Source organism: Mustela nigripes, chromosome 7 (assembly GCF_022355385.1).
Source record: "Mustela nigripes isolate SB6536 chromosome 7, MUSNIG.SB6536, whole genome shotgun sequence".
NCBI classification, from domain to species: Eukaryota; Metazoa; Chordata; class Mammalia; order Carnivora; family Mustelidae; genus Mustela; species Mustela nigripes.
The window spans coordinates 67058109-67073451 of NC_081563.1; the positions used below are offsets into that span (position 1 = coordinate 67058109).

The following is a 15343-nucleotide window of genomic DNA, read 5'->3' on the forward strand; positions in this document are numbered from 1 at the left end:
AATTGGAAGGGGAGGTGAACCATGAGAGACTATGGACTCTAAAAAACAATCTGAGTGGTTTGAAGTGGTGGGGGTGTGGGAGGTTGGGTACCAGGTGGTGGGTATTATAGAGGACACAGATTGCATGGAGTACTGGGTGTGGTGAAAAAATGAATACTGTTATGCTGAAAATAAAAAATAAATTAAAAAAAAAAAGATGTGCACCAGTATCTGTGCCGTAATGAATATGAAAATATTTCTTCACCAACTGGTAAAGAGCTGTGCCACCAAGATCACCTTGCAGGCTGTGTCAATCCCAGGAAACCTGTGAGTGCCATCTGACCACCTCCCTGGTGCCTGTTAGCATAGGCCCCATTCCCATATACTCCCCTCCCTTCTCCCACCAAACCCAAGAAGTGAGAGAACACTCTCAATAGTAGCACTGGCACCCCAGTGGGCAAATGTGTGATGTCTGTTTCACTCTCAGAGGCTGTGGTCACCAGCCATTGGCCAGCATTCCCAAGAGAGACTCTGGCATGGCCTCTTATGAGAACTGGAAATTCCATGGTGTGTCTTATCACCAATATTTTGTAGTTAAGCCCTCTTAATATCCTTTCCTTACCTTTTCTCACCACTGTCCTGGTTTTTTGTTTGTTTGTTTGTTTGTTTTTCTATCAAGAAATAGTTTGCCTCCTCTTCTTATCTACCTCCTCTGGTAGAGTTGCCATTTGTTTCTTCTCTTCGCCCATGCCTCCCTTATCAGACGATCTTTCTTTTTTTTAATTTTAATTCCAGTATAGTTAATACACAGTGTCATATTAGTTTCAGGTGTACAATATCGTGATTCAACACATCCTTACAACACCCAGTGCTCATCATGATGTGTACTCCCAATCCCCCTCACCTATTTTACCCATCCCCCTACCCACCTCCCCTCTAGTAACCATCAGTTTGGATTCTACAGTTAAGAGTCTGTTTTTGTTTTTTATTTCTCTTTTTCTTCCCCTTTGCTTGCCGTTTTATTTCTTCAATTTTACATATGAGTGAAATCATATGGTATTTGCCTTTCTCTGACTGGCTTATTTCACTTAGTGTTATACCTTCTAGATCCATCCACGTCATTACAAATGTCAAGATTTCATTCTTTCTTATGCCTGAATAATTTCCATTGCATATCTATACCACCTCTTCTTCATCCATTCATCTATCGATGGACACTTGGGCTGCTATTATAGTTTGGCTATTGTAAATGATGTTGCAATAAACATAGGAGTACATATATCCCTCTGAATTAGTGTTGCACGTTCTTTGAGTAAATACCAGTAGTGCAATTGCTAGATCAATCATAGGGTAGTTTCATTTTTAAATTTTTTGAGGAACCTCCATACTATTTATCACAGTGGCTGTACTTGTTCGCATTCGCACCAACAGTACATGAGGGTTCCTTATTCTCCACATCCTCACCAACACTTCTTGTCTCTGGTGTTTCTGATGTTTCTGATGTTGACAGGTGTGAGGTGACATCTCATTGTGGTTTTGATTTGCAGTTCCCTGATGATGAGTGATGTTCAGCGTCTTTTCATGCGTCTGTTGGCCATCTGTATGTCTTCTTTGGAGAAATGTCTATTCATGTCTTCTGCCTATTTTTTAACTGGATTATTTGGGGTTTGGGGGTTATATAAGTTCTTTATATTTTTTGGATATTAACCCTTTATCAGATATGCCATTTACAACTATTTTCTCCCATTCAGTAGATTGTCTTTTAGTTTTCTTGGTTGTTTCCCTTGCTGTGCAGAAGATTTTTATTTTGATGTAATCCCAATAGTTTGCTTTTGCTTTTGCTTCCCCTGCCTCAGGATACACATCTAGAAAAATGTTGCTATGGCCAATATCATTTAAATCACTGCCTGTGTTCTCTTCTAGGATTTCTATGGTTTCAGGTCTTACGTGTAGGTCCTTTATCCACTTTGAGTTTACTTTTGTGTGTGATGTTTCATTCTTTTGCATGCTGCTGTCTAGTTCTCATAATACCATTTGTTGAAGAGACTATCTTTTCTTCATTGCATACTCTTACCACTTTATCAAAGATTAATTGACCATATATGTGTGGGTTTATTTCTAGGCTTGCTATTCTGTTTCATTGATCTATGTGTCTATTTTTGTGCCAGTGCCACACCACTTTGATTACTACAGCTTTGGAATATAATGTGAAGATCTGGAATTGTGGTACCTCCAGCTTTGTTTTTTCAAGATTGCTTTGGCTATTCGGGGCCTTTTGTAGTTCCATACAAATATTAGGATTATTTGTTCAAGCTCTGTGTAAAATACTGTTGGTGTTCTGATAGAGATTGCATCAAATCTGTAGATTGCTTTGGGTAGTATAGACATTTTAACAATATTTGTTCTTCCAATCCATGAGCATGAACTGTCTTTCCATTTCTTTGTGTCATCTTCAATTTCTTTCACCAATGTTTTATGGTTTTCAAAGTATAGGTCTTTCACCTCTTTGGTAAGTTTATTCCTAGGTATTTTATTATTTTTGCTATAATTATAAATATTTTCTTTAATTTCTCTTTCTGGTATTTTGTTATTGGTGTATAGAAACACAACCAATTTCTGTGTATTAATTTTGTATCCTTCAACTTTACTGAATTCATTTATCAGTTCTAGTAGGTCTTTAGTAAAGTCTTTAGGGTTTTCTATCTATAGTATTGTGCTATCTGCAAAGACTGAAAATTTTACTTCTTCCTTACCAATCAGAATGCCTTTTATTTCTTTTTGTTGTATTTCTGATTGCTATAGCTGGGACTTACAGCACTCTGCTGAGTAAAAGTGGTGAGAATGGACATCCTTGTCTTGTTCCTGACCTTAGGGGAAAAAGCTCTCAGTTTTTTCCCCCATTGAGTATAATGTTATCTTAGACAAACCTTCTTGAAGAGGCAGCCCTCTGAAATATGGCCCCACCCTGTAGGCTACAGCTGATTGGACTGGGTGGACATCCTGTCCGGTGCTAAGCCAATTAGATTCTGGAAATCTGGAATTAAGACGCAAAAGAGTGAGCAATTCAACTGGTATTGCAGGACCAAGCTGGATAGTCATGTATGCATAGGGGCTGAAATGAATTTTGGAGCAGGGTGACTATGTGCAAAATGGATCACTGACTTAAGAAGCCAGTCTGCAGTCATAGAAAATCAAAGCATATATTATCCAGAGAGAGGCAGAGATATGAATCTTTAAGAATCTGTGATTCTTACAAGAGAAAGAACTAGGGAAAGAGAAAGAAATAGCTGCCTGATAACTGTGCAATGCCTGAAAGGCCAGCCTACTCCCTATAATTGAGTTCCCAAAGATTCTCTTGTCATCTTATGATCCTCTCCTTAATTGTGTTTCTTTGAAAAAGTTTCAGTTTCTTGCACCTGATCTCTTATTTAGAAGGCATCCTGTCATCTGTGGATCCTGCTTTATTCTTACCCATAAAATCAACTCACAATGAATACAGAAAAATGTTTTAATGACCCTGTTAAATAGCAGCACACTTAACATGAATCCTTGTGCCTTAAAATAATTCTCAATAGCTTTAGAATAACTCTCTGACCAACCTATTTATGTAGTGCCAGTCCAGAGAAAGATTCTTATATCTCAGTGAGTTATTGCTGGCCTACCACACCCCTCCTTCATGCGGTTGGGGAAAGGGGTGGTAAAATAAATAAATAAATAAATAAAATTAAAAAAAAAAACAAAAACTAATGGCAACTGTGGAATACTTCAACTTCTGGGTTGAGGTCAGCCAGGTACATGCCTCCCACTGGGGAAAGAAAGAAATGAACTGATAAAGCGGTAGAGGTCAAGGGGCACAATCTCTGACTACTCCCTCTGCTTTCCCTTCTGCTGCCTCAAGAGATCTGTCTCCAGCAGCAAGTCCAAAGGCTGAAAATTCATTTTTAAAGAGCAAGAATCTTTGGGAATAAACAAAGCCAATGTATAGACTGTTGCTGGTCCCTAAACCAGCAGTTACTAAATACTGCACTGGCTCCTCAAAGTATAAATATGGTTTTATTCTTTAAATATATAAAAATCTAAACATCCTTATAGTTTCTAACACTATCTTTTCAATCAGGATAGCAACCAAAGCACAGATTTCTATTACTTCTAAGTTAATCTTTGTAAAGATTGTTTCAGTTTCTGGGTCTCCAAATGTTCAGTATCTTCTCAATGAGAAGGATGGACCCTCTGCTAGGGGAATTAAAGGTTATAGACATCCAAGACAAATCCAAGAGCAAAGAATAGTCCTTTCAATAGAAAGTGTTGGAACAACTAGATATCCACATGCAAAAGAATGAAGTTGGACCCCCCCCCCTCACCTCACACCATATATAAAAATTAACTCAGAATGGGTCATTTGCCTAAATGTCAAAGCTAAAACTTTTAGAAGAAAATGTAGGCATAAATCTTCATGACTTAAATTAGGCAATGGTTTCTTAGATTTAACACTAAAAGTATAAGGGACAAGAGAAAAAAAAGAAAAATTGGACATCATCAAAATTTAAAACTTTTGTGCTTCAAAGGATATCATTAAGAAAGTGAAAAACTTAACTCACACAATAGGAAAAAATATTTTCAAATAACAGATAAGGACTTATATTCAGAATATATAAAGAACTTCTACAACTCAACAATAAAAAAAACAATTAAAAATGGGGATTTGAATAGAAATTTTCTCCAGAGAGAATATACAAATTGTCGATGAATTATGAAATGATGATCAATATTATTAATTAATAGGGAAATACAAATCATAATCACAATGAGATACCATTTCACACCCAGTAGGATGGCTATAATCAAAAAGACAGAACACAATGACTGTTGGCAAGGCTGCAGAGGAGATGGCACTCTCAGACATTGGTGGTAGGATTTTACATTGCTTTGGAAAACAATTCGGCAGACTTCAAAAAGTTAAACACAGAGTTACCATATGATTCAGCAAGTCCACTCCTAGGTATACCCTCAAGATACTAGAAAACACATGTCTACACAAAGGCTATGGACATCTCTTCCATTGCTCACAGGGACAAACCATCTCCTTAACTTGTTCCAATCAGTGCCTGCTTGGTTCTTTCTGGAACATTTAGAACACAGGGCTAGGTACCATCTTAGTGAAAAAAAAAAAAAAAATCTGTTAATTTAAGAATTTAGTAAACGTATAGACCATATATATTATTAAAAGTCTATTTAGTTATAGCAATCTCATCTGGGTTGAAAAAAACAACACTGGTCCACTGAGCTCTGAAACATACTAGTGAGGTCCCTAAAACCTTGCTGTGGCCTATGACCAAAAGCATTAGCATAACTTGGGAGCTGGTTAAAAATGCACATTGTGAGGCCTCAAAGCAGACTTACTGACTTAGAAGCTAGATTTTAGCATATGCTCAGGTGATGCCTAAGAACAATGATATGTGAGAAGAAATATCTGCTCTCAAACTCTTTAATTACACTTAAGACCAATCCACATATGACAGATTTGGGCTAAAACTACAAGAGAAGTCTGACTATTGAAAATGTGTAGTTTGGTGGCTTAAGGATGGATTTCTATGTGGTTTCAGGAAGAGAAAGTCCCAGAAGCAAAGCCAGCAAGCCAAAGCCAGCAAAGCCTTCCCAGCAGCTTCCTTTTTTTGGTGGCAAGAATGTCACCTATATTGCCAAAGTGTTCATATCTAAATCCTTGTGGGTAGAAGAGGCCTTAGGACAGCTCTGCTTAGAAATGCGGCCATGGAACAGTTTTTCACTTACCACAGTATAACCTACATTCTGACTGATTGTTGGTTGTGGGGCCAATATCATTCTTTGTAAGAGAGTATATTCCAGTACCATGTTTTCAAGCAATGACCCATTATATAGTAACCACTTTTTCTAAATAAAAACATGGTCATACAGGGATGACTTGTGATCTCTGTCAAATAAATAAATAAAATCTTAAACACACACACACACACACACACACGGTCATACATTCTGAATTAAAAACAGAGACCCACAATATGATAAGAACAAGTTTATAACAATAATTGAATGGAATATTTGTGACTGTCCAGGGAAATCTAGAACATATGGTACCAAGACCCCTGAGGCAATAATGACCTGGATGAGAAATATAATGACCTTGGTTTTTCTCTGGGTATCTACACCAGAATTCTGGGCACACCAAATTCCTCCTCACCCTGGTGCTTTCACATGTAACCTCTCCCCTGCCATGCCAGCTTTACTTACCCTAATAACAGTACCAATGTCATGAGGTTGTTAAAAGAACGGATGAGATAAATCTGTAGCACATTAAGTGCTACACTCAAGAAATGTTGGGTCTACACTCAAGAAATGTTGGCTCTGGTTATTAAATTTATTCTCATCCTCAAAAAGCTTATATACATTTATAAATGAAAATTTATGTACATTTATAAATGAAAATATTCAGAATGAAGGTACTAAATGATACATATTAAGTGAGCAGCGATGGTCACAAAAGATGCAAAACTTGGGGTGCCTGGGTGGCTCAGTGGGGTAAAGCCTCTGCTTTCAGCTCAGGTCATGATCTCAGGGTCCTGGGATCGAGCCCCGCATCCGGCTCTCTGCTCAGTGGGGAGACTGCTTCCTCCTCTCTCTCTGCTTGCCTCTCTGCCTACTTGTGATGTGTCAAATAAATAAATAAATAAAATCTTAAAAAAAAAAAAAAGATGCAAAACTTTAGGAGTGCAAGGCACGCCTTATAAGGTCTTGTGGGAGTGGTGAAGCTGAAGCAGATGGGGCCATGCAGGGCATGGAAACAAACAGGCCCCCTGCAGTGGGCACTCACTGTTTGCCAAACACTGTGGGGCACCTTGTATATAATCTCCACAAGCTACAAGGCAGATACCTTTAAGTCTCCAATTTGTAGATGAGAAGCTGTTTTACTGATGATAGCTAAGGCTCACAGAGGTTTAATAATTTCCCCAAGTTGCCCAACTGGTGGCAGATCTGACAACCCACCACTGTGCCATTTGTTGGGGAGAAGGGTTGATGGGGAGATAAATCATTCCAGTATGAGGCAGGAAAGAACAGAGTAATCTTTTTATATGGCAAGTGGGAAACGAACAATTTGCTTTAAAAAAAAAAAAAAAGGAAAATAAGGAAAGAAAAGTGGGTGAGGGCAGAAGGAATGGAAAGCTAAGGAGTTTAAGCTTCAGCTGGTGGACTACAGTCTGTTTTGTTTATGGTGCAAGTGTGTGCTTTTAATGGAATACTACTAATATCACTACTAAGAGAAGTTATTGAACATCAGCTCAGGCCCAGGTCCCCATCTAAACTATTTGCATATATTACTTTCAAAAGTTAAAATTTGCAGTTTAGGTATTATTATCCCCATTTCACAAACAAGGCCCTGAGTGGCCAAACCACTCATTCAGATGACTCCAGTAAACAGCACAGTGGGGGTTCATCACTGAGTGTGTTCAAGGTCAAAGTCGATACAAATTCCTTCCCCTGAAAGAGTATTGCAGAAAAACTTTCCTCACAATAGAGAGTGAAAAAATAAGAAAAAGGAAAATGGAGACAGGGAACTAGTGAGAAACAATATACCATTGCAGAGTAAGGAGATAAACGTTTTAAATGGAGTCACTGAAAATGGAAGGAAGGCGACAGAGAGCAAAATGTGTCCATGACCTTTTCTTTCACTTACTCCATTTGTGTCATGATTGGCTAATTAAAGTAGAAACCAAGTTAGTAAATATCCCAGTCTCCATTGCCAGCCTTGCCTTTAAGCCTGATTTGAGTCCTGCTGTTAGTCTGAGAGCAAACACTGCTTCTGGTATTTACCTGTCCTGTCACCATGCTATCAGGGCAAAAATAGGCATCATCCTCTAACTTGTTATCTGTATTGAAGGGTAATCATTCAAAAGAATAAAACTAAGCCTCCACATCCAATAAATTACATTGTGCTTCACATATCAACATTTTATAAAACCTGACTTAAACATATAGTCTGTCAAATCAGGAAGACATATATGCTAAGCTCTAGTGAGCTCTGCCAAATCCTACATTATTATTAAAGTTCATTGTGATCTCAAAGATCACATGGTTTTATAAAATGGAGTATAGTATCAATATTTGTTGGGCTGCTTTCTAGTTAATATTCTGGGGAAAGCAGCACAATAAATAAAGCAGTAGGAAATATATGCACTATGAATATAGCTTTCAAGCTAAGGCAAAAGCTAACAATTACTTACATTATCTCATTTGACAGAATCCAGAGTTAGAAGCTTGAATGATCGTATAATATTTCCAAAAATCCAAAACATTTTTGCACTGAAACCTTAGCTATAGACCTCCTCATTCACTAGCTAACTACAATATGTTAAAGGGAAAATCAGTATTGTAACAAGAACACGAGTTGAAATTCATAAAGATAAAAGACCATAATTTTCCTGTCTATATCCACAACTAATACATAAAGATTGCCAATAATTTACAATATTAATTTGAAATATTCAATATATTTATGGAAATAAAATAATGAAAGAAATGCCACTCAGCAGTCTCACTAAAGCTAAAAACAAAAGTGCTCGGCATCCTGCATTTATCAGAAAAAGAAATATGTGTAAGATAAGGCAAAATAACAGCATAAACAGTCTAATTTTACAGTCCTTAATTACATAATGATCTGTGGTTTGTGTTTAATCTGTTGGACTTAGTTTTATTCCTATGTGCAAAGACATACATGGATATTAAAGAACTCTGCTCACCTGTACATACTCAAACCTAACCAAATATCACAAAAAATTTAGCAGTAAACTCCAGTCTCTGAAGGTAGGTATACCACTACGCCACTATTCAGTGTAAAGATACAACTACCTTCATAATAGACCAGAAACGAAATTGTGTTTTCTTTCTTTTCATCACTTGAGGCTTCTTGCAAACCAGTTATACAAATAGCTCATTCACCTTTCCTTCCAGCCTGAGTGTTTAACTAAGCCATATATCATCACAATCCCACTAGTCCAGCTGCCTGTCATCACAGCGGTTTACTGCAACTCCACCCTTTCCCCCCTTCAGTTTCAACAGTGCATTTCTTTTTCCTATTAGAGAAAAAAAAATTAAGATTAGGAGTTTAAACCATCAAAGTAGTTCAGTGAACTGTCACAACAATATTATTTAACCCCAGGGAATTTTCTGTTTAATTGCCACTCTCTCTGTTCCCCCAAAGGACTACATCTTATTTAGATGGTGTAATGGAAAGCACTGCATTATGAAAGAGCAAAAACATAATAGGTTTAAATTTTTAAACATCTAACCTTTTCCCAAGTCACTTTTAATCATTTGCACCTGTGACTTAAATAATCAGCCTGGCAATTAGAAAAGCAAAATCTCCAGGACAGAATCAAGTGGGATGCCCCATTCACAACCCTCATTATATCAGGGAGCAAAGAAAAAAGTAATTTTCTCATATATGACAGGAAGAAAGTTTTACATGTCAGCTCCACCTAATCTTGGGAATAGCAGAGCTCCTAATATTTAAAATCTTCATTTTCTAAAAGTCAAGGTTTTAAAAAATACGTATCTCACTGTATTTTTAAATATTAAGTTTTTACAGTTTGTAACAATTTTTCAACTGTAGGACTTGAAAAAAAGGGAGGGGACTGCAGAATAAGCAAAACACTAGAAGAGGGGAGCAAGACTTTTAAATCATTCTCCCAAAGGAGAAATCAAAACCATTAACATTACACCACACAACCATTTATCTCACTATGAAAGGCAAACTTAGAACACAAGCGGTAATATTCTGAAATATGATAGAAGTTGTTCTACTTCAATGGACACACCAAGTTAGGAAGGCACAAATATGGTCTCTGTCAGTTGTTGTCTATCCTCACCAAGTCATTTGCCCCATGAGTGAGGCTCCCATATGGAGATCTTTCTTAACTGCCAAAGGCTGAATGAATGGGATTCCCTGTGAACAGCATCTGGACCACACCTTGTCTGGTCACACAAGCAGCTGACCAGAGCTGAAGGAAAATGCATCTGGTCCAGAGATGACAGGAGAGGGCCAAGAATCAAAATATGCACCTCTACAATTTAACAGAGAAGGCCCCTTAACATGGCTATTTATCCAGTTGTGTTTTTCTAACCAGTCTTGGCCACCCACTGCCAGATGTTGGTCATTCCAGGGGCTGACTGGTAGGATTTTGTGGTCCAGCAGCCTTTTATAACCTCAGTGATGTTGGAGAAGCATCCATTTAGTGTATAAATATGTTTTTTGGCATTAGAACACTGCCAAGTGAAGTATTAGAGAAAAAACTCTCCACCCATTGCAGAAATTTTCCAGTTTCAAAGCATCTGGGATGAAGATTCCAAATTACCTGTAGCAAAATTTTCTTCTAGATTTTTTTTTTATCATCTTGCTTGTTGAGGAACCTACTGAGGAGCCTGCCAAAGGTGACACCCACTGTTCAGATTATTGGTCCTACATTTACCCAGTTAGGGCAAGAAGAAGTGTTTCATGGTTCCCCGGGATCCTTCCACTTGTAGCAGGAATGAACACCCAAAAAGCAGTAGGACACTCAACTCCTTAGAGATTTACAAGCCTTCCAGTGGAATAAAGAGGAAAGAGATCACTCCCTCCCCACCTGCCTGCACTCCCCACCTTTTTTCAGCCCTAGCCTTAGAATCAGCAGCCCTTCTGTAATTCCATGGAGTTCCAGAGAGAATCCTTTACTCCAGAGGGCTCCAGATCTGACTCCAGAAAAGCGCGTTTGGTCATCCTTTCCTCACCCTTCTAGTCTCCACACCCAACCCTTCCCCACGACCCCAGGCCACCACCTTACCTGATAATGTCGTCGTTGTGTCCCAAGAAGAATTTTTGGCTGTGCTCTCGGGTGTTGTAAACCACCCCGACCCCAGCCACAAAGTAGACCACCTCCTTGCCGGCGGTGTAGTACAGGTTATTACGGCACTGGTGACCCCGGTACCCGTACACCCACTCCAGCCGGAGCTGGCAGCTGGGAGCTGTCCGATCCGCCATGATAAGCCGACCCCACTCGCCCCCCGGCCCCCCCGCGCGCGGGTCCGCGGCCCCTGCGCGCCGGGTCTGTACTCGCCAAGACTCGGGCTGCGGAGGACCTGCAAAGGCTCAGTGTGCAGCGCCGAGCGCTGATTTCCGCGGCGACGCACAGACACAGCCCAGTGCGCCCGCCACCACCATCATCCGCCACCGCTGCCGCCGGAGACAACACGCCGGTGCGCGGCCGCCAGACCCCGCCGGGCGCCGGGGCTCCCTCTCCCCGGGCAAGGCGTCTTCGCGAGCGCCAGCACCCGCACGCGCGCTTCACTGCACCTGCGGGCTTCGGCCCCCAGGAGAGGTTCTTGGGGGGGTCACCCCGCCTTTTAGATCAGGCATCTGCATATCCAAACACCGATTACCCAGTTCGCTCACTGAAGTTTGCGGTGCGTGGGGGCTTCGCAGCAGGCAATGGGATTTATTCTGTGACAGCTTTGATTTGACAGAGAACCCGGGTAAGCTTTGCCATCACCATCGTTGGATCCGAAACTGACAGTCTATACCCAGAATGCAAGAGAGAGGAAGAAAGAAACAGATTTTTTGTATAAGTCACCAGACCAAGAAAATGATCCCCAAACTAACAAGTTTTTTGTTTGTTTGTTTTTGTCAACTGGCCTCCCTTGTTCCCCCCAGATCCATCTCCTTAATGATATTAAATATGCCCTAAATGCTTCTGGCGGTTGCTGATAATGATTTGAGAGAATACTTTCTGTTTCCCCATTAAGTCAGGGCGAATATGCAAAGGTCATTTTTTAGATGCTCCCAATTTAAAATTCATAGCTTCCTTGAACCATCTCTTGGCCGGAAAAAAATAAAATAAAAATGAAAACATAAAGAACTTAGCATTTCTCACAAATCAGCAACTCCAACAGCAAGCATCGTAGATTTTTTTCTGAATTGGAGGAAACAAGACACTAGTGCAATTGGAGGCAGGAAATTGCTACCTACTAATGCTCCTAGCTCTTACTAATGCTACTAAAGAAATTAATTAACAAGTGGTAAAAAAAAAAAAAAAATCGTGTACTTCCTCTTCAGGAGGGTCTGATCTATCTACGGGGACCCCTGGGCTCAAGGGTTAGCACCAGTCCGGCGGGGGGGGGGGGGGGGTGCGGGGGTACGGGGACAGAGATGCCCCCCCCATCCCATTCCGCAACGTGCGCACACACATCTCGGTCTTCGGCAGCCCCAAGTCCGAGGGATGCCAGCCCCCAGGGACAGCCAGACCCGCGCGCACTGCCTCTCTGTCGGTGTCCTGCACTCCTTCCTCCCACACCCGAGCCAGCCTCGTCCGCAGAGCAGCCCAGCTCTCTCTGCTTCTAACCTCTGCTCGGAGCGGGCACCGCCAGCACGTTCCGGATCTCGCACTGAGGAGCGAAATCCTTTGGCTGCCCTCCGTTCCCCGCCTCCCGCACCCGAAGATAGGCTTCGTCACTGGGGCGCCGCGGGAGACAGGTTCTTCCTTCAGCCGGGGCTCCGGGGGCGGGGCCACAGCGCCGCTTGCGGGAACCGCGGCGGCGGGTTACTAGGCGAGATCACGGCGCTTGGAAACCGCGACGCCCTAGAGCCTAGGGCCGCCCCCTCTCTCTCTCCGCCCATGTACCCCCCTTTCCCGATGCATCCCGGGAATTGTAGTCCCTTCAATGCCGGCTGGGTCGGGAAGCGCGCGGAGCTGGACCACAAGTCCCAGAATTGGGCACGCCCAGTGGGGGCCGTGGAGAGACCGTTACCAGCGTCGGCGGCTGTTGCGGTTCTCCGGCTGTGCAGAGGAAGTCGTATCAAGGGCAACTGCTTGTCAGCGCTCTGCGTTCCCTAAGTGACTGAGGCGGCGGCCGGCGTGCGTGTGTATCTGTGAAGAGCAGTGGAGTTAGAGTAGAGACAATCTGTGTGGCCCACCTCGAGAATTTCTTCTGCACCAGTCGCTGAAGGCTACTGTAGCTAGCTGTCCAAAGCCCAAGTTTGTTTTCTACTTAAATTTTCCATTTTGGTCAGATGGATTCTAATATGTTAACAAAGTGCGGTGCTGCCACCTTTAAGAAAAATGCTGGGGGATGTGGTCTCACTCTGCCCTAAGAGCCAGCGCCTTCCCATGAGCTACCTCCCAAGTTGCTTGAGGATAACCAGATTTTGGAAATGGGGAGGTGCCCACACCACAAACAACCAGCCTTGGCCTTCAAAGTCAGATGCCTGAGGCATTCCTCCTAAAACTGGCCAAACTGAATTATGAATTCTGATGTAGTCCATTTTTTTCCTTTTTTTATTAACATATAATGTATTATTTGCCCCAGAGGTACAGGTCTGTGAATCATCAGGCTTACACATTTTATAGCACTCACCATAGCATATACCCTCCCCGATGTTCATAACACAGCCACCCTCACCCTAACCCCCAACCCCCAGCAACCCTCCGTTTGTTTCCTAAGATTGAGTCTCATGGTTTGTTTCACTCCCAATCCCATCTTGTTTCATTATTTTCCCTCCCTACCCGCTATGACCCCCCCCAACGCTGCCTCTCTGAAATTCCTCATATCAGAGATCATATGATAGTCTTTCTTTGATTGACTTATTTCGCTTAGCATGATACACTCTAGTTCCATCTATGTCGTTTCAAATTGAAGTAGCCCGTTTTCAAATTGGGACCACCGCTGACCTGTGGGAAGAGATTTCAAAATCTCAGTGACTGAAAGACTGGGAGAGGATGATACAAATGATATTGGGAGCATGTCCTTCCCTTTCCGAGATCTCAATGTAATTGTTTATTAGTTCTTCGACTACCTCAAGCTTTAATATAGCCTTCTAAGTGGCAGAAAAGTCTCCAGAAGAGTAGAAGTGCTAGGGTTTGGATGAGCAGTTGTTGCCTGCAGCAATGAAGAAGATGTGAATTGGTTTCATTGCTGTGTTTAAGGGAACAGGAATCTACAAATATATCAGGTAGTACTGTGCAGATAATGGCACTACCAAACACAAAAGCAAATTCCTGAAAAAGATTTGAGACATAACCAAAAAATATAAATGATCAGAAAGGCCATACTGAGGCACCTGGGTGGCTCAGTCATTAAGCGTCTGCCTTTGCCTCAGGTCATGATCCCAGGGTCCTGGGATCAAGCCCTGCATCGCTCTCTGCTCTGCGGGAAGCCTGCTTCTCCCTCTCCCACTCCCCCTGCTTGTGTTCTTGTGTTCCCTCTCTTCCTGTGTCTCTTTCTGTCAAATCTTTAAAAAGAGAGAGAGAGAGAAAAGAAAGGCCATACCATGAAACAATGCCAATCAAGTATATGGAGACAATAAATTTTATCTAGGAATTCAAAAGATGAAGAGTTTTCCAGTTATAATTCAGGAAAGACTTCATGAAGGAACAGGAAGTACAGGTAAAATTAAAGTTAAATTGAAAGGACATTCTACATGGGTCTATGGAATAAAAAGATAGATGTCCAAAAAAAAAAAAAAAAAAAAGATTTAGAGACACTGAATAGAATTGGTGCAAGAGAGAATTCATGTATGATGAAAAGGGGACATAGGCCTGAAAGGTTAGATTTTGGATGGAGCTGAAGCTAGAAGTTTGCACTCTATCCTTAAAATAATGGAGAGTTATTGAATTTTTTTTTCCTTGACAAGGAGAATAAAACAGTAGTCTTCAGCAGAATAAGTTTCTTCAGGCCTGCCATTACCAGGTCATTATCCCCAAGCAGAGCCAAGGGAATTAGCCAAAATACATGGAGCCTGAGATACACCATTGGCTGCATGGAATAGACTGTGGAACTGGACATTTCATAGGATCTCAAGAAAGAGCAAAGGCCTGTATTGTAGCAGAGGCTATACTGAATCCCAATAGATTTCACCCTTTTGAAAGCCTTACTCTACCCTTTTCCAATATCTATATCAGGCTATAGGAAAAGGGACAAAACAATGCACAGCCACCAACCTATAGCTCTAAGATTATTTCATTCCTAGATAAAGTGAGGATGATGTCAAGATTTCATGTATCAATGTATTTCAATGTATCAGAATAATTTGGAAAGAACTGCCCCATCAAATAAGCAACAAAAGGGGACAGAGCCAAGCAAACCAAAATCCTCAAAGAAAGTTACATTATGTGAAAAAGAATAATGAAGAACCCCATCTGGAAGAAAGTTTATGTCAAAGAAGCAGATTCTCTACCAAAGAAGAATTCAGTTACAATATGAATTCAAAATATCAAGAGCTGAAAGATGGATACCAAGAAGAAAATCCAAGCTAAAGAAATAATCCAGTGTAAATACAGTTTCAGATCTAATGAGTAGATTTGAA

The 15343-nt window shown here is 41.1% G+C and overlaps 1 protein-coding gene across 1 annotated transcript in view; it reads right to left on the reverse strand.

Moving 5' to 3' along the window:
• The window catches only part of EML6 (EMAP like 6), a 274904-nt gene extending 262344 nt beyond the window's left edge, over nucleotides 1-12560 (reverse strand). The window contains exons 1-2 of the mRNA XM_059406072.1: nucleotides 12384-12560; nucleotides 10830-11559 (exon numbers count right to left, since the gene is read on the reverse strand). Of these exons, the coding sequence (XP_059262055.1) occupies nucleotides 10830-11026 (197 nt within the window). The 5' untranslated portion in view covers nucleotides 11027-11559; nucleotides 12384-12560. The remainder of the gene's footprint in view (nucleotides 1-10829; nucleotides 11560-12383) is intronic.
• Between the last annotated feature and the right edge of the window lie 2783 nt (nucleotides 12561-15343).